The sequence below is a fragment of the Agaricus bisporus genome, assembly GCF_000300575.1.
Source record: "Agaricus bisporus var. bisporus H97 unplaced genomic scaffold AGABI2scaffold_4, whole genome shotgun sequence".
Lineage (NCBI taxonomy): Eukaryota > Fungi > Basidiomycota > Agaricomycetes > Agaricales > Agaricaceae > Agaricus > Agaricus bisporus.
Genome location: NW_006267367.1, coordinates 2221226 through 2244126, shown reverse-complemented (window position 1 = coordinate 2244126; position 22901 = coordinate 2221226). Strand labels below are relative to the sequence as shown.

The window sequence follows — 22901 nt, the reverse complement described above, 5'->3', positions numbered from 1 at the left end:
GAGTGTTGGAGAGTACAAAATGAACAAAAATGACGCGATGTGACACTAGTGAAACCTAGTGCCTTTCGGACAGCAGGTAAATCTGCGATAACAGGTAATATGGCAATTCTTTTAAGAGTTCCATTTGGGTGACGATGCGTTCGAATGACCTTTCCCACATATAGGTCCTGAAGCTCTGAAACGATGGGATCCAAGAGAGAAGAGATAGTGGTAATAGTGGGTTCATGAGGAGATGGAGTAATACCTACGAAAAATGTATATTCGGGCCTGTGACGAATATTGTAAGGTAAATTGAGACAAGTCATGATTATGGCACCGCAGGAAGCAACTTTCCCAGCGATTTTGTTGGTGAAGGGATTAAACCAGTCAATGTAGAAGCTGAACGTCAGGTTTCCTGGAGTGGTTGCAAAGGGCCCAAGACTGCGCCAGGCTGGACTGTCCCAAATGTCGAACATCAACCCAGAACCAGAGATCTCATGAGCGTAAGACTTGTCGACTAGATCTTCAACTCCAGGACAAGAAAGAATGAACTGGAGCCATGACTCGAAGGATTGAACATTATAGAGTAAGCGGGGCACGATTCGCGGACCTCGACGGGTCACCCGGGCAACCAAAAGTGGTTCATTGCATGTCCTGCTTCGGCGTGTTTGTTTCCAGGTGCAAGTTTCTGGGAGGCCTTGCAGGCTGTATCGACAGAAGCATTTGGGACAGCACACGTAGCGTATGATATTAGGTTCAAGAGATAGTGTTGATACGGCAGTGCGGACATCGTGAGGTATAGAAACTTTTGGTGCATTAGGCACTGGCATGGTAGCTTTATCAATGTGAAGTAGCGCATCAACAATGATAGCAAAGATCTTGAGCGTGATAGTTGCTGTTGCACGACTGACTCCACATGCAAGATGCAGCCATGTAATCAGCATGCAGACTGCCATGTGCACCGACGCTGCAAGAGAAGCTGTCCCTAGAATTTCGAGTAACATCTCTTAGTTTCATTATAGAGGACAACTCAAAAGAACACACCAGCTCCCTCTGTGGTATAGGCCCTGCTAGCCTCATCTGCACGCAGGTTCTGAAGGTTTTCCTGGGTAATTGAGCATTATCGCTCTACTTCTAGTATATTGGAATAGCTCACGTTTTCGTCATTGGTGCGTGTATTATCCTTTTGGCAGTGATTGATCCGAGTGTTCCGGGCGACCAACTTTCCGCACACAGTCTCACCATCAGAATCAATGAAGGTAGATTGTAAGCACTTTGTGCAAGTGCACACAACGCGCTTCCGGCGTTTGGTCATTGTAAGGGGTTAGTTTGATCAGTGATCTGTGTTCGAGTTGGGCTCATAGTAATCATGGGAACGTGTATCCATAGTCATTATTATTAGAACAAAAATAACATATAAGCTGCCGAGCACGAAAGGCCAAAGAAACAAAGAAGAAAGAGTTCAAAGCCAAAGCCTCTGATCTCCTTGCACGGGCCATACGCCTGCTCACAAATCGAGCATGGATTATATGGCGCACCGTGGAAGGGACGAAAAGCATGGTCTTTTACACGGATGAAAGAGAAGGAAGAAAGAGCAGGAAGGTAACGGACACGTTGACGTAGCGAGTCGATCACACTACGTGACCAAAAGTTGACATAGGAACAGATAGGAACGTGCCATCAAAGTCACGTCACGCCATCTTTTAATGTATTGATATTATAGCTTATATAGGGGCAGGATGCATATCTGTTTTGACAGGTAGTGGGCCGGTCACTTGACAACCCATTTGACAACCCATTTGACTGCCCAAACTTGACACCCCTTTGCCCGCCGTGTCAATAGTATCCAGTCTCAAGCCCTTAGGCAAACTTTTGATGCTACATACATGGGTTAGGTATGTACACGGGTGGCCCGGAATGCCCTTAAGTTTCCCAGTGATTCGGCCCGGGTTTAAATTTCTATCCGGCTTACCGCCGCCGGAAATTTCCCAGTAACCTATGTTTAAACCTGCCGCCGGATGTCCTTCCGCCCGTCACTTTTTTTATACCCCAAAGCTTCCGGGAGCCGGGAGTTCATCCGAAATCAACCACCGTAATCAATGAAACTTAATATAAGTACCCGATTTCGAATTCCGTATCGTGGAAAACGCCCAAAATGCAGACGGTAGACACTGGAAATCAGGATTCCAAGCTACCAGGCATTATAGGCACTGTTGCTGCAACAACCGGCGCGAAAATTGAAGATACCACAGAACCGCCAGCATCTCAGCAAAGGTCAAAACATAAGGAGGTTCAACTCACCGACCAAACCAATCTAGGTCTTCCTTTCAGAACGATTCTCACATCTTTCCTGGGTCTCAGCCTTTGCGTCCTCGTGTCTCAACTCGACTCCGTCGTTGTTGCTACTGCACTTCCGACAATATCGTCACATTTCAATGCCGGCTCTGTATCTTCCTGGGTTCCTTCAGCCTATTTGCTCACATCAACGAGTTTTTTGCCGCTTTACGGGAGGTTCAGCGATATTTTTGGACGAAAAGCGACGTTGACTGTTGCGATGCTTATCTTTCTGGTCGGGAATTTGGCGGCAGGTTTTTCGAAAAGCATTGTGGAACTTATTGTGTTGCGGGGGGTTGCAGGTGCGGGAGGAGGTGAGCGTCAAATTTATTGTTATGAAAGTCACCGAACTGATGTACGCCGGCATCAGGGGCCATTCTGAGCTTGGCTCAGATCATAATATCCGATATCGTTAGCCTTCGTGAAAGGTGCGTTACGAAAATTCGAGAAATGTGGTTTAAGCTGAAGTTCGGAATGAAGGGGCAAGTATCAAGGTATCATGGGTGGAGTTATCACGTTGGGGTACGCGATTGGCCCAATTACTGGGGGCGTTCTTGCAGAAAAGGCCAGCTGGAGGGTATGTCTCATTTTCGATTGTCATCCTTTGCCGCCCGCAAGGACACATTCTTTCCCAGTGGTGTTTTTGGATATGCCTCCCTATTTCTGTTTTAGCAATCGCCGTGGTCAACTTCGTTCTCCCTCTAAAATCTGTTGGAGATATCAAGAGGTAATATTAATCTTCTGCTCCTTGTTATGACATCGGCACAAATGACGTTTTTTGGATTTGCAGGAAACTTAAAGTTGTGGACTATGTCGGGAGCCTTTTGACTCTTGTTGCGTGTACTTTAATCATACTTCCTCTCGTCTGGGTATGCGTATTTGTTGCCATAATTCTCTTTGCTCATTTTGAAACCTCTTATAGGGCGGTGTTACATTTCCTTGGAAATCAGCTGTCGTCATCGCTCCATTTCTCTGTGGCGCTCTCACATTCGTTCTATTTACCATGTGGGAATGGAAAGGGGCTAGATTACCCATAGTGCCCAGTATGTCGCCGAACACGCTTTTGCTTTATCTCGCTCTAACTTATGATCCAGTGCGCATATTCAAGCACTCCACTGTTTGTGGGGTGTACATTGTCATGTTTATCAAGTAAGTTGTCCCATTTATATCAGCTTCGAGAAACGATTAACTTGGAAATTTCAAACCCAATCAGTGGCTTAATTACATTCTCATTAATATATTACCTTCCTCAATTCTTTCAGGTCGCTTTGGCATATTCACCCATTCATGCAGGATTGTTTTTGATCCCTGTTCTTGGAGGCCAAGTAGTAATCAGCTGGTGCGCCGTGAGTAGACTTTTTTTAGTGAGGATGTCTCTAAATGTTGAATGACGAATGTTGCTGTAGGGCATGGCCGTCAGTCGAACAGGTCGATACCGAGTAAGCGGTTCCCGAACCGATACAATCTTTGATGTTGATAAAAGATTTTTTTGCAGACTATCGTTCATTCTGGTTTCGCAATTTGGTCGCTCGCGTGTGGTCTCATATCAACCATGACACCACAGACTAAGGAAGGTGTTATGGTTGTCTACATGCTTTTATCTGCTGTCGGATCTGGCCAGGTGATAAAAAATTTCTCATAATATTTTGATAAAAATCTGACATAAATTGTGCAAAGACGTTGCAAACCACCACCGTGGCAGCTCAAGCTAGCGTGCCGAGGAAAGATATGTCTGTGGTAACGGCATTCCGTAACGTGAGTCTAAATTTCAGGAAACTAAAATGATGGATCAACTCCAATAAAATATAGTTCGTAAGAATGTTGGGTGGCACGCTGGCACTGGCAGTAGGCGCAACATTAATGTATGTCCTTCGATAGTTCTGGTCCTACTTCCTTATTTAATGATAAGAAATAGTAACAACACCCTGCGATCTTCCATGACGTCTCTTTCTCTACCCGAACAACTCATTAAAAAAATCATTGACGATCCAATCCTCCTATCCAACCCTTCATCGCTTAATATCTCCGTCGAACAAGCAAGGAGCATCCTTGAAAATGGGTATACAAAAGGGTTCCGAGCGGTCTTTATCTTGAATGCAAGCTTGTCCGCGTTTGCGACAGTGATCAGTATCGTGATGATCAAGCACAAGAACTTGAACAGGGACGATGATTTGAAGTATGAACAGAAGAATGAGCGCAAGATGCATGATGACGAGAAGGGTATTGATGAAGAGAAAGATGGCGTAGCGAAACATGCTTCGTCAATAGAATCAGCGGGGGCGACAAGACATGATAGCAGGGATGGTGCAGTCGCCGCTGCTGATGCCTCAGCATTACAAAATTCACCGCCCTGACTCGAGCGCAAACGCAGGAGATTCAGAAGTTCGAACCTGAAGGCGAGAAGAGCTGATTTGATGAAATATTTATAGACGACCTAGATGAGTTTCATGAGTACCATGAATTAGAGGCACAGTTGGTGATACACAATCTGTAATACCTTACATTAGCAAATGATGCAATCATGTTCCTGTTTTGCTAGCCGCGCTTCAAGTCTTCCCCTCAGTTTCTCATCTAGGGCAATATAAGAGCTTTCGCTAGGACATAATCAGCGTGCGCGGTTTGTTTCTCATCGAGTTATACGAACCTGTACTGGAGGCTAGTTGCCATAGGTATGTCCTCAAAGGTGACTACGACCTCTGTAATGCCAGCCCCGCGATATGTACTACGAGGAGTAAGAGGCGACGTCGAACTTAGTCTCATTGTAATGGTGGGCTTCCGCTTGGACGATTTGCCGTCTTTCAGAATTCGAGGCTCCGCGATCAGCAGTTGAGAGTCGATCCAAGTTGGTGGACTATGCTCCATTAACGAGAGCGACACGCACCACGACCCAGGTCGCCGTCCCTGCGCTCTCGAGTCCTCTGGTTCGACGAAAAAGCGAAGTTGCCACATTCGACCTGGATAGATACAGTTTATCACCAGCTTAAAGGCCCAAAGCTCAAATGCTTACCTCGTGCTATGAACTCGATTGAAATTGATTTCGAGATCATCATTCGCTTTTGAAACTTCACAACTCCAAAATTGACAGCGAATGATCCTTCATCGTCAGGAAGATCGATGACCTCGACATCATCCGGCGGCAACGTAACACCAATGAGCATTTCATCAGTGGCAGAGCCAGAGTTGAAATCAGGTGATTGCCTTAGACGTTGGAAAAGCGGTTGATCCGAGGTAATGAGGCAAGCATGGCGGATATCAGCCACAGCGGCGGAGGATAGTGGTGTCGAAAACGAGAGAAGGGACGTGAGTAGATCGGGTATTTGAGTCGAGTCGTCTTGTCTATCATCAGGTCTTCGTTTAACGATGGCCCAGTAGAGAGGAGTATGCCCTTCAATGGACATTTCTTGCAGAATCGAAGCAAGTGATACGCCGTTGGTTTTACAAGCTTCAGCACAGCTTTGCAAGATACCAAAAGCTGCAGTGGTTTGGAAATCCTCTCTTACGAGGTCACGTATTAAACCTAGCGTCGTGGCTTTGACGTCTTTGGACGTCTTGGAGGGAAAGTTGAACCATTGTACTTTGCCTTTGCCTTTGGCAGTACTGCTGGACGCAGATGAAGTAGGGTATTTTGACAAAGTCGAGGGAGGTGAACTCGGAGAAGTCGAAGTCGAAGGCCCGCTGGGAGTGGGTGATTTCAAGTCAAGGAGGGGCGAGCGCTGAGAACCTAAGGTTATAGAGTCATAAGCTGGGGGTGCTTCTGAGGGCGTTGGGTCGATTGGAAGAGGCTTTTCGATGATCATGCTTGGGAGTGGAACGAGATGTTGATTCTCAGTGAGTGAATATAAAGCTGCGGAATCTTGTGAGGGCGTTAATCAGACTGCGGCCTGCGCCGAGCAAAAAGCACCGCTCTCATCATGATCAGTAACCATCTGTATCATCTTTTTGTTCTCCCAGGACCTGGTCGCTTATGTTTTCGGTGGTTGCCGGGCCGGCACAGTGAAGTCGTTGAATGTCATACTCACCACTAGACACAGCAAGTATGTCTCAGCCAAGACTTATCTTCCTTCTCTCACTTGAATAATGGCCGAAAAGATCCTTCCCATCTCGCACTTCAAGAGTGGATTCACGACTTGCGACGCGCTCAAAGCCGACAATCTAACCCATGTCGAGCTCGAGGACAAAGCCTTAGGAATCCATCGCGTCTCTTCTCGAACCACGCATAAGGTGGTTTCACCCCCACCACCCTGCTCAAAAAACTGGTCGCCACCCTCGCAGGCGTGGGAGGCTTTCTATCCTAAGGGAAGCATCAATCCGAAGAGTGACTGTCCTGGCGGATTTGGCTTTTACCTCTCTGGTCCGGCGTCATTTTCCAGCCTACTCGAGAAGGGTGCTAAAGAAGTCGTCATGAGTTACCGAATGATGCTGGCAGAGGATTGGGAGTGGGTTAGAGGTGGAAAGCTCCCGGGGTTCTGTAAGTTTCATCTGTGCTAAGCACGAAAAAGTTCAGTTATAAACTAATAATTTCAAAGTTGGCGGTGAAGGACAATTAGCGTACAGTTGCACTGGCGGCAGACAAGAAGATCGCTGCAAATGTTTCGATATGCGGCCTATGTGGAGGTATGTCCGAGAAGTTCACGAGAGCCAATATAGCTCGCTAACTACCTTGATTCCAGGAGGAATGGCGTAGGTGAACTGTACACTTATCTGCCTCCGGTCGAAGGAAACACCAAGGTCTTGAAAAGTGTTCCTCCTCAGTCAATCGAGAATTCGAACTTCGGTTTCTCCGTGGGCAGAGGTGCATACAAGTGGGAGAAAGCTGTTGGAAACTGGGTTGCTGTTGCCTGCCGTATCAAGCTGAATGACGTAGGATATGCCAACGGTAAGAATGGTGATGGCGTATGTCTTTTGATTGTGCTTATTAGTTTTGACAGGTGAAGTTGAAGTTTGGATTGACGGTGAGCGTACTATAAATATAGCTGGTCTCAAGTTCCGCGATTCGGAAAAATCAATCATCAAAGGAATGCATTTTGAAACGTTCTTCGGAGGTATGCGCTTTATCTCGTGACAAGGATATTTTCTTTGAACGACTATTTTTATGTATGCAGGACACTCCGCCGAGTGGGCTTCTCCTAAAGACCAAAGAGCCTGGTTCGCGGACGTGACAGGAGTAATCGTGCAGTGAAATGAAGAATTGAATCGAATGTAAAGTCTGCCCTAGCAATGAATTTCATGGCATTGAATCGTACGCTTGAGTACAAGCTTGACGCTGCGATACAACATTTGAACGTTGAGCGCTGAGCGTTGAGCGTTGAACCGTACCTCTCGGTCAACTCAACCCATACTCTTGCCGTCATCAACGCATCATCCCTGACAGCCTTTTCATTGTTCTGTTCGACGTATCTCATCAATGTCTATCTCCACAACCAATATTCAGGACCCAGAGAGGCGGCCGCATTATCTGAATGCTCAGATTTATTTGGAATAGTCTTTTCTCTTGACGGCGAGGCGTTACGCTGTGAATGACAGCCTAATTGCACCATTCAAAGCTAGTTGAAGCTGCGATCCCCACCGGCTCCCCAATTCCCCGGAAAAAAACATGAGCAAGCTAAACAATTGAAATATTGATAGAACACAAAAACATGACCAGTTAGTATGTCCTAGACTATATCTATAAAAATGACTTCTGAACTAGTAGAATAAAGACAGACTCGTATAGTTTCTTATCATGGTTCACCCGGTCATCTAGCCCAATAACAGAGTATACTTACTCACTCTAGTTTCCTTCCATTGAAATTGCCATAGTCTCGCTCGTCCATCAGCTTCTATAGTATATTCTGGGTCATACTAACTGATCACATTCGAGTTCTATCAGCATTGAATCGCTTAATTTGTTCATGTTTTTTCCGGAGAATTTGGGGATCCGGCGGGTATCGCAGCTTCAACTAACTTTGGATGGTGTAATTAGGCTGTCATCCACTGTGTACCGCCGCCTCACCATCAAGAGAAAAGACAATTCCAAATAGATCTTAGCTTTCGATACGTGGGTTTTCTGCGGAATAGGCAGAAGTTTGTTTCGTCAGCTTGCACTGCATGACCCTACGAGTATATAAGAGGGTTTTTGTCAAGGTAGAATGCTCAAGGGATCGCAAGAACCTCTCGTGCAACTCAACTACCTCACAATGTTTTTCAAAGCCGTACGTCCACGACGGTGATGGTGGAATTTCGACCAACTGACTGGGCACATTTGTAGTACCTCGTCGCATCGACTCTCATCGCCGTTGCAGCGGCTCAAGATAGTCTTACCTGTTTCCAAGGCACACCTACTACTGCGGGTCCTGCCACTGACTGCACCCCATTTGTGGACGAATTTTGCGACTCGATTGAGTTAATCAACGTAAGTCAGTGTTTCCTCGAAGCTGACCAGCGAGATTAAAACCATGTTCTTCTAGGTCCGTGTCAACGATTCAATCACTCGCTGCTTCGAGTTACCGAATGAAAACGTTTGTAAGTTTTTTTTGATGACCAACCATGTATCGGCTATTCCATGGCATATATAGGCGATCTAAGGGCATATAACGGATTCCTGAGCGACGCCACACCTTCTGCGGCTAATTGCAAAACCGTAATGACTAGCGTGATCGCGAATTGCGAATTGGTGAATTTCATGTATTTGAAATCATCACACTGATAATTACTGACGACGAATTTAGGGTGGATTTGGACAGGTTTTCCCCACTGGGTATACCTTCACGGTTGATGTCAACCACGCAGGATGCAGCGGTCTGCATACTGGGTCCTAAATATTGGTTGGTGTTCGGAGGTGGGAATAGTTGACCGACTCGAGGTGGTCACTGGATGACTTTCCATAAGGATTTAGAAACACAGAATATCTTCTAAACTCTATTTTTTTGAAACCCCGCTGCTGTTATTCTAGTTTATTGAACCATAGGCACTCGGAATAAACAATAACGAATAAACGGTGATAAAAATAGTAAGGGATATCAAACCCGATTAGATAATATCAATTTCCCAAGCCGGTGCAGTGACAGATGCCTGGCCACTTCAACGACAACAGCGACGATGGCTTTTTTCTTATTTTTTTGAATCACGATTCATTATGCTGCAATGCGATGTTCGAAGACGATCCGTGGTACATACTAAGTCTAGCATACCAATAAACAATATCAAAGACCATAAAGAAGAATGATAGGCGAAGTGAGATCCCAATGATCATCCAACCCGATTTTCGGCTTTGCGTGTTATCTGGACGAAAGTGAAGAAACGAACCACACGGTCCACACCTCTTTTGTTGTCTTCTAGGCTTCTTGCTCTCGTCCCCTCAACTATCCAATTCTCTCTGTATTGTTCTTGTCTCTGAGTCCCTCCTCTTCTCTCCCCTGCAGAATTGTATGTATAGGCGTCACAGCACATGTTATCTTCGAGGATGTGTTATCTTTGAGGATACAGAGATGTAATGATGTAGATGCTGATATTGATTCTCTTAGTAATAGATCTGAATATAACGGGATTCCGAAGATTTCATCTCACATATGACATGAGTGAGGTAATATTCCTCGCTCAAGGTCGCTCAAAGGTCGGGGACGGGGACATGGAGACCTCTTTCGGACGCCAGTCTGGAAAGAGGTTGGTTTAGAGATCCGCTAATGTAGTTACCCGATTTAGTCAACGGCATGTCCGGCAAGGACCCTTAACGCACTTTAGAAAATATTTCTGTATTTCTAAATGCTATGGAAAGTCATCCACTTAATGTATGGAAACAGATTGATGAAATACAAATAGTTGTGCTTGAGCGTCGAATAATGAATGAAGCGAATCATAAATTGAATGTGGAGAGTCTGCCCTAGTAGTATGTTGATGGTGCACACCACCAAAATTTAGTTGACGCTGCAATGCGCACCGGATCCTTAATGCTCCGGAAAAAACACGAGCGATTGGACGACATCCCGGTAGCGTCTAGACGAGTAGAATATTTTCTTGAACTTTATATAGGATAAGGGTATTAAACCGTAGACAGTTTGGAATAAATCAATATGAATAAACGTAGATAAAAATATCTATCAGCATTGTGGAACACCGCGCGAGTTGAACGAGCGCGATGTGAGTTCTCGGATGGTCCGTGTGTGTGTGTGTCTGCTTAAATCACTCGAAACTTAGCCATCAACATACAGGCTCTTTGACATTTTTATCTTTACTCTACCTACGCGTATTTCGAGTCGCGTGTCGTTCTACTCTCAATCCTTACCTTTAATTAAGTCCCACCCTCCCTTACTGAGATGATTCAAAGCGAACCAACGCAGACTGCGACTCGGGTAGTAAGTGCAAGGGTTGCTCCCGGGGTGACCCGATCGCATTCCCTGCTCTGAGCTCACCGCCTGATCTCTCGATCTTCCATTCCCCATACTTTCACGCAGCTGTGAATAACTTTTCTTTCTCTTATCTGAACGTTATCCGGCCATAACGAGAATGGGAATTAGATCTCATGATTGACTTTTACTCTGACCTCCACTTCTTCGAGCTGCAACAACTGCAGTAATTTTTGGCTCATCGGCTCATCGGGTGCAGGCCTTCAAAGAGGACGAAGGAGAAATAGCGCTGCCTTTGTGGAAATGGCTGTCCATCTTGACCACGCTTCATTCTGGGTAAAGCGTGCGCATTGAGCACCGAGTCGACGTTGTAGTCTTGTGTGTGAAGATCCGTTATTATTATATCAATAAAAACGACTTCTGAACTAGAATAACTAGACAGATGTATTTTTTCTTATCATGTGGTCATCTAGTCCAATAACAGAGTATACTTACTCTTGTTTCCTTCCATTTAGGTTGCCATTGTCTCACTCATCCATCAGGCCTCAGGTTCTATGGTATATTCTAGGTCATACTAACTTATCATATTCGGGTTCTATCAGTATTCAATCGCTCAATCGCTCAATGTGTTCATGTTTTTTCCGGAGGATTGGGAATCCGGTGGGGATCGCCGTTTCAACTAACTTTGTATGGTGCAATTAGGCTGTCATTCACTGTGTACCGCCTCACCATCAAGAGAAAAGAATAATCCAAATAAATCTTAGCTTTCGATAGGTGGGTTTTCTGCGGGATAGACAGAAGTTTGTTTCGTCAGCTTGCACTGCATGACCCTACGGGTATATAAGAGAGGTTTTGTCAAGTCAGAATGCTCAAAGGATCGCAAGAACCTCTCGTGCAACTCAACCACCTCACAATGTTTTTCAAAGCCGTACGTCCACGACGGTGATGGTGGAATTTCGATCAACTGACTGGGTACATCTGTAGTACCTCGTCGCATCGACTCTCCTCACCGTAGCAGCGGCTCAAGATAGTCTTACCTGTTTCCAAGGTCCACCCACTGCTGCGGGTCCTGCCACTGACTGCACCCCATTTGTGGACGAATTTTGCGACTCGGTTGGTTTGGTCAATGTAAGTACTACTAAGTCAGCACTGTTCCTCGAAACTGACCAGCGAGATTACCCATGTTCCCCAAGATGCGTACCAATGATTCAATCACTCGCTGCTTCGAGTTACCGAATGACAACGTTTGTGAGTAGTATTCTTGGTGGTTCTACCCTCAGTAGTATCGGCTACTCATGGCGCATATCATGATAGGCGATCTTGGGGCATATAATACATTAATGGTTGATATCGCACCCTCTGTGGTCAATTGCAAAGCCATACTGACCAGCGCTATCTCTCAATGCAACTTGGTAAATTTCGTGTATATTCGAACTATCATACTGAAAATTTACTGATGACGAAATCCAGGGTGGTTTTGGAAAGGCTGCTCCCGTTGCGTATACCTTCACGGTTGACGTTAACCATGCAAAATGCGGCACTCTGCATACTGGGTCCTAAACATTGGTTGTTGTTCGGAGGTGGGAATAGTTGACCGACTCGACGTGGTCATTAAATGTATGGAAATAGATTGATGAAATACAAATAGTTGTACTTGAGCGTCGAATAATGAATGAACTTTGCCCTAGTATTTTGATGGTGCGTACCATCAAAATTTTAGTTGACGCTGCAATACGCACCGGGTCCTTAATGCTCCGGAAGAAAACATGAGCGATTGGACAACTTCCCGCAGCGTCTAAACGAATCAAGAATATTTTCTGAACTTTCTTTCATTTGAATCTCCGCTGCTCTAGGATAAGGATATTAAACCGTAGACAATTTGGAATAAATCAATATGAATGAACGTAGATAAAAATCTCTATCAACATTATGGGAATTAGATCTTATGATTGACTTGTGCTTTGGCCTCCACTTCTTCGAGCCGCAACAGCTGCAGTAATTTTGGCTCATCGGGTGCAGGCCTTCAAAGAGGACGAAGGAGAAGTAGCGCTGTCTCTGTGGAAATGGTTGTCCATCTTGAGCAAGCTGCATTCCGGGTAAAGCGTGCGCATCGAGCACCGCGTCGACCTTGTAACATTGTGTTGTGAAGATCCATTGTTCCAGTCATTATGCATTGACCCCCGGATGGCAAGTCTTGTATGACCGCCGAAACAAAATTGCACTCATTATGAAGGTAAGGTTCGATTCATCGGCATTTCAGGTGATCCTTGATTTATGCGACTTTACCTAGACTGTTACATCGCGGACAAGTGGTTCATTGATGTAGATGTATTTGTCTCTCTCAATATTGATCCTCAAACTGAAGATGGAATCGTGCTTGTGACATATGTAGCTCCTTAGTGCACAAATCGAGGTAATATTCGTGGACTGCAATCTGGAAGGGGGGGCAGGAGGCCTCTTCTACTAGTTCTAGACTGCAATCTGGAACGACATGGATCCAATGACACTAATGTGCGGAAAGGAATAGCAGGTTGTCCCTGGGGCAGCTGAGCTCTCCCCCGGACTAATTCAGCCGTCCGACGTCATATTAAGCGAATACGCGAAATCGAATGGAGGCTCGGACGAGAGAAAGAGTGAGACCTTGACATCAGATCCAGAGGTCGTGTCACCAACCGTGTGACAGATTTGGTCACGGGGGCCCGATGACCCAGTGGTAGCATCGGACAAATAAGCTGCCATTGCACGCCCCGGCTAGCGCCGAGAACGAAAAGGCGAGGGTTCGACTCCTGCTAGGAACCACTCATCTCAGTTCTCACGGTACATCTTCGCACCACAATACATTACTAAATTGTTTGTTTAATAGGGGGGTTTTTAGTGAGTATTGGGTCACTTAACGGTGATACCCGGAGTCTCACACTGTGACACCTTATTAAAGTGTCGCGTGCGTAAAGGCATTTTCCCCCTGGAATGCGGATACCCGCAGCTATAGCCGACCGAGGAAGCTGACCCCGTAAGGGCATTGTCGTCACCTGTCCGAAGTCATTAAGGCTCCTCCAAAAAAAAAAAAAAAAAAAAAAAAAAAAAAAAAAAAGTGACAGATTTGGTCACCAACCAGGTGACTTGTAGTCACTAACCGAGTGACCGAATTTATTGTCGTCGACCGGACGACGTTAACAATCTTACGACCGTTTACATCAGGTTTACATTGAACTCTTGTAAAGATCTTGGGATCTTTGAAGCCGATCAAAGATCTTGGGATCTTTGAAGCCGATCAAAGATCCGCTAATGTAAAATGCTGATTTGGTGAATGGCATGTCCGGCAATCAAGTGGGACACAACTTTCTGGAAAATATATCTATTCTTCTAGACGCTGCGGGAAGTCGCCCAGCATATCAATAAAAACGACTTCAGAACTAGAATAAAGACAGATGTACTGTTTCTTATCATGCGGTCATCTAGTCCAATAACAGAGTATACTTACTCTTGTTTCCTTCCATTGAAGTTGCCATTGTCTCGCTCGTCCATCAGCTTCCATAGGTATATTCTACGTCATACTGATTGATCATATTCGAGTTCTATTATCAGTATTCAATCACTCAATTTGTTCATATTTTTTCCGGAGAATTGGGAAGCCGGTGGGAATCGCCGTTTCGACTAACTTTGTGTGGTGCAATTAGGCTGTCATTCACTGTGTACCGCCTCACTACCAAGAGAAAAGAATAATCCAAATAAATCTTAGCTCTTGATAGGTGGATTTTCTGCGGAATAGACAGAAGTTTGTTTCGTCAGCTTGCACTGCATGACCCTACGAGTATATAAGAGAGTTTTTGTCAAGGCAGAATGCTCAAGGGATCGCAAGAGCCTCTCGCGCAACTCAACTACCTCACAATGTTTGTCAAAGCCGTACGTCCACGATGTTTATGGTGGAATGCCGACCAACTGACTCAGGGGCACATTCGTAGTACCTCGTTGCATCGACTCTTATCGCTGTTGCAGCGGCTCAAGTAAATCCTACTTGTTTCCAAGGCACACCTACTTCTGCGGGTCCTGCCACTGACTGTACCCCATTTGTGGACGACTTTTGCGACTCGGTCGGCTTGCTCAGAGTAAGTAGTACTAAGTCGGTAGTGTCCCTCGAAACTGACCAGCGAGATTACTCATGTTCCCAAAGATACGTGTCAATGATTCAATCACTCGCTGCTACGAATTACCGAATGAAAACGTTTGTGAGTAGTGTTCTTAGCGGTTCTACCCTCAGTATCGGCTACTCATGGCGTATATCATGATAGGCGATTTTGGGGTACATAATACAATGGTGTTGGATAACCCACCTTCTATAGTCAATTGCAAAGCCATATTGACCAGTGCTATCTCTCAATGCAACTTGGTAAAATTCGTGTATATTCGAATTATCATACTGAAAACTTACTGACGACGAAATCTAGGGTGGTTTTGGAAAGATTGCTCCCGTTGCGTATACCTTCACGGTTGATGTTAACCGCGCACAATGCGGCACTCTACATGTCGGGAATTAAACATTGGTTGAGGAAGTAGGAATAGTTGACCGACTCTGCGTGGTCACTAAATATATGTAAACATGTCAATGAGATACTACGTCGACGTCGAACAGATGGATGAAATACAAACTACTACTACTAAAGATAGTTGTGCGTGAGCGTCGAACCTGCCAACTCTTCGGGCAATTTTCTGCCGTAGCACTGAGAAGTTGGTATATTGCCACGGGAGGCTGGAAGTTCAATGATTCAATTATTGAGCTTGTGAGCTTTGAGGTGCTAGGTATGGAGAGTGTAGAGACGGCAGGTAGGCTACGCTGCAGCCGATCTCCTTCTCTTGCGCCAATGCAACATACTTAAGGTCATATGATTGGAAGAGAGGCATTGCGGTAGGGACATATAGCGTGGGGATCACACGACAAGTAGATGGAGATTTTGCAAATTTTAGTCTAAATATATTTCAACTCTGTAGAGAATGCCAGCGCCGAGAGAAGGGGGTCCTTCATTGACTCGGGAGATTCGGAACAGGAAAGTCCACTTCCATGTGTTCCGTCTAGATGATAAAACATTAGCCTCCCGAACTTTCATTGCTAACAAGGGTATTTGAATAACTCACATAATGTCTGAAATGGAATTTTTTTCCGATTTCCGTGATTTCGTTGACTTCTTCATCGGTCAACAGATCCTCGGGTAACTTCGCCACTTCGGCCAACCATTTAATGCGGTTGGTATTTTTACTAGCGCTAACCGCAACTGCGCCCATCGCTCTCGTCCATAACAGTAATACTGCTGTTAATTCGAGGACTTGATTGTGTTGGGACGCTAGGCGTTCAGCTATCCTTTGGAGGACAGGTACAAGAGGTCCACCGCCTGATGAATGACGAAGGAGAGGTGTAAGAGGACCGAAGGCCTCAGTTCGGATTCCATGCTGCTCATGAATTGCTAGGACCGGTGCAAGGTGAGATAATACAAAGGGATGGTATTCGATCTAACAAGCAAGAATCACGTCAACGTATTCGATGCAGCATACCACTATCGCTCACCTGATTGACCACGGGCTTATGTTTCGCTTGTGCCAAAATTGCATTCAGATCCTGGGGCCTGAAGTTGCTGACACCGATACTCTTCAATTGTCCTTCGTCTTTGAGCTCTTCCAAGATCTTCCAGCATGGCACTAGGTCTTCTGATGTGACGACATGTGGGTTGTGGATCAAGAATAAATCAGGGATGAAACCGAGTTTTTGTACAGTGATCTCGATACGACTACGGACGGTGTTCAGCGCGATTGGTTTACCGTCTTCGTCCCACCCCACTAGTACGATGAAGAAGGTCAGTGATGGTGAACAGCGAGATTATCAGTGAAAGCCTTACGTTTTGAAGTGACATAAACGCGATCTTTTCCAACACCCGACTCCTCGATCGCTTCTCCAGTTTCCTTTTCGAATTGGTACAACTCGGCTGTATCAATGTGATCGATTCCGCTCTTCAGCGCATGAACACCTTTTTCGATGGCGTCGTGGCTATCCTTGACCGCTGAACCGTTACCCCAAGCCAACCAGGGAATAGACGTGCCATCAGATAGTTCGAATGAGTCGATCTTGTTGAATGATGCTCGTAGAGTACGTCTTGGTGCTTCTCCACCCATCGTGTTGATTCTGAAGAGTTATCGGATGGATGGGAAGAATCAAATGCTATTTATTACTTGAACGTGTGAATTGGGAGCTGCGATATTATCTGATATTATGATAGCCGGGCAAGCATTCTTAGGCAAATCCTCTCACTGGCAAACTAAGTTTATTTTAATTGGCTTGGGTGAGAGAGTCACGGCCGCCGGAATCCGGTGATAGACGACTAGGGGTATTTTGAGGGAAGCAATATACTGAGCTAGCAGCTTGTCGGATAGACTCAAGTTTCTGCTAAAACACTCCCTCAAGCTCTCGGGAATATAAATCGTCGACATATCGATTGATTGAGAGTTGAGGGTTAATGCCTGTCGAATGATTGGGTGTTTAGTGGTGCTGGTTAGGCCGATTCATGATCATGTCTGGCAGATACAAAAATAGATGGGACGTTTTTCGAAATTTGAAAGCATCAAGTGACGTGGCTATCGTGGTTTAATCATATTAGCCAGCACACTTCATTTGGGACGTACACAACAACCCACTGTGCGGTTCCACGAGTAGTCCATACTTTTTATGGCATAACGACCAGCGAGTTCGTGATTCAATTTAGGCTTGCTTGAAGTGGCTTGAAGCTTTCCATGTGGATTACCATGATCGGCCTGGCCAAGCGTTAGGCGATATCTGCTCTAATGACAGCCGGTAAACGTGTGGTAAAGTTATTCAAGCATGGAACATCTCCGGCTCTGCGAAGCAAGGGAAAGTTTTGTTGGACCGATGCACGTGGGAAAACAGCCTCAGCCATTGCGTGAGAAGATTGTGTGGGTAGCAAATATTATGTAACTTGGGATTCAGGGTCGCTTGACTTCGCCCAAGTGCACGTGGCTGCACCGTGGCGGGACACCCTAAGTCCTTTTGAAGAGCCTCTAGAGCTGAGCGCTGAGATTCTATATACTTGCACGATACATCTCGTGAACGTGCTCGGGGTGAGGTCGGTGTTATCCATAATGATACTACTGCATTTGAATATACTTAGGCTAGTTAAAGGAAGGGTTGCTGCTGTTGTAACAGACGTGCCACCGGGAGAGTATCTTCGAGTCAGAAAGAAAAAAAAGGCCTTGCAGCCAAGTTTCTGGATATCCTCGTGTCTGATTGTTTCACACACCAAGTAATGCTCAAGCTTTAAAAACATTTATTAATCTATCTAAGTAGGTAAACCTGATCGTCGGTGACTGTTTCAATGGTATACTCGCTCAGATCCTCGAATGTACTGATCAAGCCGCGGAGCTGATAACAAACAATGAAACTCATAGTATAATACACTCATATTGTTGAGGTGAACAACACTGACATACATCGGAGAAATTGATGAGCGAAAATCGGCAAAAGGTAGAGTAATCCTCGTGGCTCCGTCTCGTACTATAAAACTTGATCACCCACTATGTTTCCAATGCGCATTGCGCACATCAGCGATTCATGAACGGTGCATGAACGGCACAACTCTGATTTGCCCTGTTGTATTACGCTCTCTGAACCCTGGACTTACTGAATATATGTGACTTTTCAGCGGCTGTGGCCCGCCTTGCCGAGTGAGTATAACTAGTAGCAGCACTCTAAGGCCCGGGGAGCGAGCTCTTCGGACTTGACTTTCTTTGAGCTGGCAGCTGCAACTGATGTTATCAAATCAAGCATAGAGACTCGGGGACCGATGCGTGAGCACCGCTACGATTCGTAACGCTGACAAGGTATAACCCTAGTGACTATTCTTCCGTGTTTGATGGACGATCTATAGTCTCTGGAACTTCTCTGCTTACTCATTCTTACGGGTGTCTGTGCAAAGATTCTGTGATCATGATCATATCATTCATTACCAATACTTATTCTCATCATCACGATGCTTATATAGCAGACTTCATATAAGGGACACATACTATTAAGGCTTCCTGCCCACACATCTATCTACCAATGGCTTCCTCCGACGCTGTTACAACTAAGCTCACATTTCTCCTACCTCCCTCTGACGGTTCTCGTCCCTATCAGTCAATCAATATAGATACGAAAACTGGGGTCAGGGATCGTAATATTGTACCTACGGAACGAAACGTGAGCATAGAGAATGTTCGCGGGAAGGAGCATCTATACAAATTGGATGAAGCTGGTTTCCAATTCGACAATCGTCCGACCGCATTTACGGATTTCCGTGATGATGAGAAGGTTGTGAAGGAGTATTATCCGGAGAGCATTGAGCTCATCAAAGAGCTTACGGGTGCATCTCGAGTCGTTCTCTTCGATCATAGTCAGTCCCACAGTCACTTATGGCGTCGAGATTCCAAATCTGATCACGTACTTTATGTAGCCCGCCGACTCAGAAATCCAGATCAAGTCGGTGAAACTCCAGATACTCGTCAGCCTGTAGCTCAAGCCCACGTCGATCAAACGAAAAAATCTTCTGTAACCCGAGTTCATCGACATCTACCAGCTGAAGATGTTCCAGAACTACTTCGCCATCGTTTCCAAATTCTCAATCTCTGGAGGCCGATAGGGAACCCTGCCCTTGAATGGCCTTTGGCGTTGTGCGATTTCAGGAGTGTTGACCCGGATAATGATACATATCCTGTTGCCTTGGTCTATCCGGATCATGAGGGAGAGACTATGAGTATAAAACCTAGCGATAAGCATGAGTGGAAGTATCTGCGTGGGATGACGCCAGACGAAATTGTTTTGATCAAATGGTGAGTTGCTTGATCTTCTAATTGATGCGCGTCATTGACCTTTTTTTGCTAGTTTTGATTCAGTAGAAGACGGAAGTGTTTCGCGCTTCACGCCGCACACTGGATTTGAGGACCCTACGACACCAAAGGGTGCTCCTCATCGCGAGTCTATTGAATTGAGGGCATTAGTTTTCTACGATAATTAAAAGGAAGCACTATATCGATACGCAGTTACTATCCAGTTGAACACAGTAAATGAAGTGATGCCCAGCTTGTCTCTGTTGTTAATTACTGATACGATACAATGACGACGAACAAAGGGTTATAGCTCTAATTAGGCCTCTATTTATAATCGTTGGAACTCAGCTTACTCACCTAACTGGTGTCCGGTAATCCAAGCAACTAAAAGAGTAAGAAGAGACTGGAATGAGTACAGCCGAGCATCTTCAAGCAGCCTGAAAATGGTTCAGCATCACACACGACACACCGAAAAGGAAGAGAAATGCAGGTGCTCTGCTGGACGTTGGGGTGCAGAGACATGATCAAATCCACCAGGCACACCAGATGTGCAGCGGCCCGGGTGTGAGGCGTATGTAAGCAAGGAAGACCAAGTCTACTTTCCTCTTCTCCGTTCAACGTTCATTGCTCTCATGGTCACTCCGGATCATGACCAGGCATCATTGGGTTGGAGTTCTGAACAATGACCGACATTGGCATTGCAGCCACGAGGCGTCTCAAAACTGCTACAATAGGCGCTGTGACGGTGGAATGACAGGTGGCATGGTTCTTCAGTGAGGACACTTGTCAAGGCTCGTTCCTTCCTTTCTGTTGTTCCCTCACCGCTGCTTGATTAATGATGACCCTACCCACTCCGTCGATTGTTGATTCGCTGAGCCGACGATCACGATCTCCATCGATTCGTCCCGATCGGTATTCTGGTAGAGGCTACTTGACTTTACTATTATGAAGATATTGATGTGATACTATAGGTCCTTTTGCAAACGCGCATGGCTTTAATATAGATGGTAGTCAGTTCATCGATGTGGGCGATAACAATGAAGTGAAAATCAATGTTTTAAACACTATTAAATCAAGGCAAGCGGGCGCGTATTCTTTCACATTCCCCACGAAGCCAAGCGTTGACTTATCCCGACAGTCTTTGAATTATTGGAACCGTATACATGCCTCGATGCCACGAAGGATTCCAGCGCTCGACATCCGCCACCAAGGTGCCATCCCGACACGCGATTGAAGATTAGGGAAAGACTCATGAGGTGGCTTGTGGAGGAGTACGATGAATGGAAAATGCTGTGGGTTCGTGGTTCTGCCGGTACCGGGAAATCCGCCGTTGCCCAGTCCTTCGCTGATTCCTGCGAGGAGGAGGAAATTCTTGGAGCGTCCTACTTTTTCTCCCGTGCTGCTGGTCGAGACAAGCTCGAAACTGTTGTGCCGACGCTTGTATCTCAGCTTGCTAGGGAAGTTCCCGAGTATCATTCCCTCATAGAACACCGTTTGGCCAAAGACCACATTCTGCTACGAAACTCTCCTCCCGTACAATTTCGGAAACTCATCCTTGAACCGTTCGCCACTCTCCAACGCAAGTGTCATCGAAAGCCAATCGTCGTTATCCTGGACGGCCTTGACGAGTGTAAGGGAGCGAACGCTCAGAGAGAGATTCTTGAAATGATCACCAACGCCATCCGCACGAATCCGGATCTCCCACTTCGTTGGCTTATCTTCAGTCGTCCCGAGGCGCACCTCAAGAATGTATTGTCACGAACATCAGAATGTGGCCGCGAGGAGCTTATCATTGACGCAGAATGTCGGGAGAATGTGGAACGATACGTCAAGGATAGACTTATCGAGATAAAGGACAGATACGATGACATGATACCCGCAGACTGGCCTCTGGAGAACAAGCTTCGAGAGCTTCTTGATGCAGTGTCGGGGCTCTTTATTTTTGCGTCGACGTGTTTGAATTACATTAATGATCCAGAGGAAGCTGATCCCATCTCTCAGCTTGACTCTCTGTTATCGTTTTTGCGTCGATCGCAAGGGGTTGTGTCAAGGAACCCTCTGGCGACCCTCGATCTTCTCTATTCCCGAATCCTTCAGGATATACCCTCCGACGTGTTTGAGACGACGAGGAAACTTTTGGCATATATGTGCTACCAAAATACCCTTGATGCAAAGCATATACTCGACTCAGCACAGGCACTCTGCAACTTTCTCCGACTCGATCAACGCACTTTTTACAAGGCCGTGCGTGGACTTTACTCCGCCATGAGCGTGCCAGAACCAGGAGATGCCGCTGTAACCCAGTTACAATTTTATCATGCCTCATTCCAAGACTTTCTCCTCGATCCTCACCGTTCCGGGGGGTTTGTCGTCAGCGAGTACAAGGCGCAAGTGATCTTTCTACAGTCGTATATCTACTGGCGCGGAGTTGATTCCACTCTATTTCACACTTGTGACGGTAAGTTCTACTGCGGAAAATTCTGGCAATTAAGCTTATCATTTTCAGGGTGGAATTCCGATAAGCAGCACGGGCATGATAGTTTTCCCGGTTTGACCTGGACGTCTGAAGACAATGGTTGGCGACTCACTCAGTCCATCATAGAGTTGCTTAGAAACAGCTTATCTTATGACATGCTTGACATGCAATGGGATGGTGTGGATGACGGTCTTCTCTCCCAACTCTCCAACGTTGATTTCAGATATTGGCCGCCCTACATAACTTTTTTCATTGCCACACTCTGCCGACTGGTAATTCGATTTCTAAATACGATCTTCTTTTCTGTGTTGACTCGTACAAAGGACCCATCCACTTCAATTGTGCGCACAGAGCCATCCAGCCCTACAGACTACCAACTCTTAGAGTATTTCAACCTTGTAGTAGGGAACGGTGTTGCCAAACGAGCAAGATTTCATCTAAGAGGTGTAAGCACAATAAATCGATATCCATTTACACTCTGACCCGCTATTAGCACCTCCCTCAAGATGAATGGAACCGGGAATATCTCTTTATTGGGCACGGTATAAAGACAGTGATTGCTTGGAGAACAGCGTCACCTCACGGTCAATGGTTACATTCACTTCGGAGCGACCAGGAGCCTACTGAAGCACAAATATTCAAGTACTGCGTTGACCTATACAACTTGAAGTGGAATGAAGAGGAGGCCGCATTGGCAATGGGTTAAGTATGGTTGGGAAACCGTTATGAACGGTTTCCGCGAATCCTTGTATTTGAATGCGTAGTGTGTTACGCGATTTACGAGTCCTTAAGACTCGTTCTTTACCATGCGAACTGATGCATCTGATGATCGGTATCACTCCGGCCGTCAGCCATACCGCTTTGCAACCGCTTTGCCACAAAACTGCCAAGGGGCCGGAAGGGTCTCCTGATATAGTAATTCCGTGGTG

General features: G+C 45.8%; 9 protein-coding genes across 9 annotated transcripts; 7 read left to right on the top strand and 2 right to left on the bottom strand.

Moving 5' to 3' along the window:
* Nucleotides 1-2134: 2134 nt before the first annotated feature.
* AGABI2DRAFT_203654 (hypothetical protein) lies at nt 2135-4667 on the top strand (the record flags this gene model as incomplete). Its single annotated transcript, XM_006460504.1, has 13 exons — nt 2135-2627; nt 2684-2741; nt 2794-2890; nt 2949-3040; nt 3104-3182; nt 3236-3356; nt 3408-3462; nt 3527-3659; nt 3720-3752; nt 3809-3934; nt 3991-4068; nt 4123-4175; nt 4229-4667. 13 exons carry the CDS (start codon nt 2135-2137, stop codon nt 4665-4667), a joined length of 1857 nt encoding a protein of 618 aa, XP_006460567.1.
* A 149-nt stretch (nt 4668-4816) lies between these two features.
* Nucleotides 4817-6110, bottom strand: AGABI2DRAFT_203651 (hypothetical protein; the record flags this gene model as incomplete). The annotated part of the gene is made up of 3 exons (XM_006460503.1): nt 4817-4907; nt 4958-5267; nt 5321-6110. The coding sequence occupies 3 exons, from the start codon at nt 6108-6110 to the stop codon at nt 4817-4819; spliced, it is 1191 nt and encodes a 396-aa protein (XP_006460566.1).
* Nucleotides 6111-6358: 248 nt separating this feature from the next.
* AGABI2DRAFT_203648 (hypothetical protein) lies at nt 6359-7549 on the top strand. The gene is made up of 5 exons (XM_006460502.1): nt 6359-6781; nt 6840-6927; nt 6984-7189; nt 7242-7355; nt 7416-7549. The coding sequence occupies exons 1-5, from the start codon at nt 6391-6393 to the stop codon at nt 7490-7492; spliced, it is 876 nt and encodes a 291-aa protein (XP_006460565.1). The 5' UTR covers nt 6359-6390; the 3' UTR covers nt 7493-7549.
* Nucleotides 7550-8456: 907 nt separating this feature from the next.
* On the top strand, nt 8457-9185 carry AGABI2DRAFT_135726 (hypothetical protein). The gene is made up of 5 exons (XM_006460501.1): nt 8457-8504; nt 8561-8704; nt 8760-8814; nt 8868-8965; nt 9021-9185. Exons 1-5 carry the CDS (start codon nt 8490-8492, stop codon nt 9108-9110), a joined length of 402 nt encoding a protein of 133 aa, XP_006460564.1. The 5' UTR covers nt 8457-8489; the 3' UTR covers nt 9111-9185.
* A 2208-nt stretch (nt 9186-11393) lies between these two features.
* AGABI2DRAFT_135725 (hypothetical protein) lies at nt 11394-12288 on the top strand. Its single transcript, XM_006460500.1, has 5 exons — nt 11394-11562; nt 11619-11762; nt 11828-11882; nt 11949-12046; nt 12105-12288. Exons 1-5 carry the CDS (start codon nt 11548-11550, stop codon nt 12192-12194), a joined length of 402 nt encoding a protein of 133 aa, XP_006460563.1. The 5' UTR covers nt 11394-11547; the 3' UTR covers nt 12195-12288.
* Nucleotides 12289-14354: 2066 nt separating this feature from the next.
* On the top strand, nt 14355-15268 carry AGABI2DRAFT_192229 (hypothetical protein). Its single transcript, XM_006460499.1, has 5 exons — nt 14355-14537; nt 14597-14740; nt 14806-14860; nt 14924-15021; nt 15080-15268. The coding sequence occupies exons 1-5, from the start codon at nt 14475-14477 to the stop codon at nt 15167-15169; spliced, it is 450 nt and encodes a 149-aa protein (XP_006460562.1). The 5' UTR covers nt 14355-14474; the 3' UTR covers nt 15170-15268.
* Nucleotides 15269-15509: 241 nt separating this feature from the next.
* AGABI2DRAFT_203645 (hypothetical protein) lies at nt 15510-16816 on the bottom strand. The gene is made up of 4 exons (XM_006460498.1): nt 16520-16816; nt 16192-16460; nt 15765-16136; nt 15510-15701 (listed from the first exon to the last, which is right to left on the bottom strand). Exons 1-4 carry the CDS (start codon nt 16791-16793, stop codon nt 15651-15653), a joined length of 966 nt encoding a protein of 321 aa, XP_006460561.1. The 5' UTR covers nt 16794-16816; the 3' UTR covers nt 15510-15650.
* Nucleotides 16817-18709: 1893 nt separating this feature from the next.
* On the top strand, nt 18710-19825 carry AGABI2DRAFT_192227 (hypothetical protein). Its single transcript, XM_006460497.1, has 3 exons — nt 18710-19063; nt 19124-19499; nt 19552-19825. The coding sequence occupies exons 1-3, from the start codon at nt 18733-18735 to the stop codon at nt 19682-19684; spliced, it is 840 nt and encodes a 279-aa protein (XP_006460560.1). The 5' UTR covers nt 18710-18732; the 3' UTR covers nt 19685-19825.
* Nucleotides 19826-20596: 771 nt separating this feature from the next.
* On the top strand, nt 20597-22821 carry AGABI2DRAFT_220620 (hypothetical protein). Its single transcript, XM_006460496.1, has 4 exons — nt 20597-21954; nt 22003-22244; nt 22296-22418; nt 22466-22821. The coding sequence occupies exons 1-4, from the start codon at nt 20748-20750 to the stop codon at nt 22676-22678; spliced, it is 1785 nt and encodes a 594-aa protein (XP_006460559.1). The 5' UTR covers nt 20597-20747; the 3' UTR covers nt 22679-22821.
* Nucleotides 22822-22901: the final 80 nt, after the last annotated feature.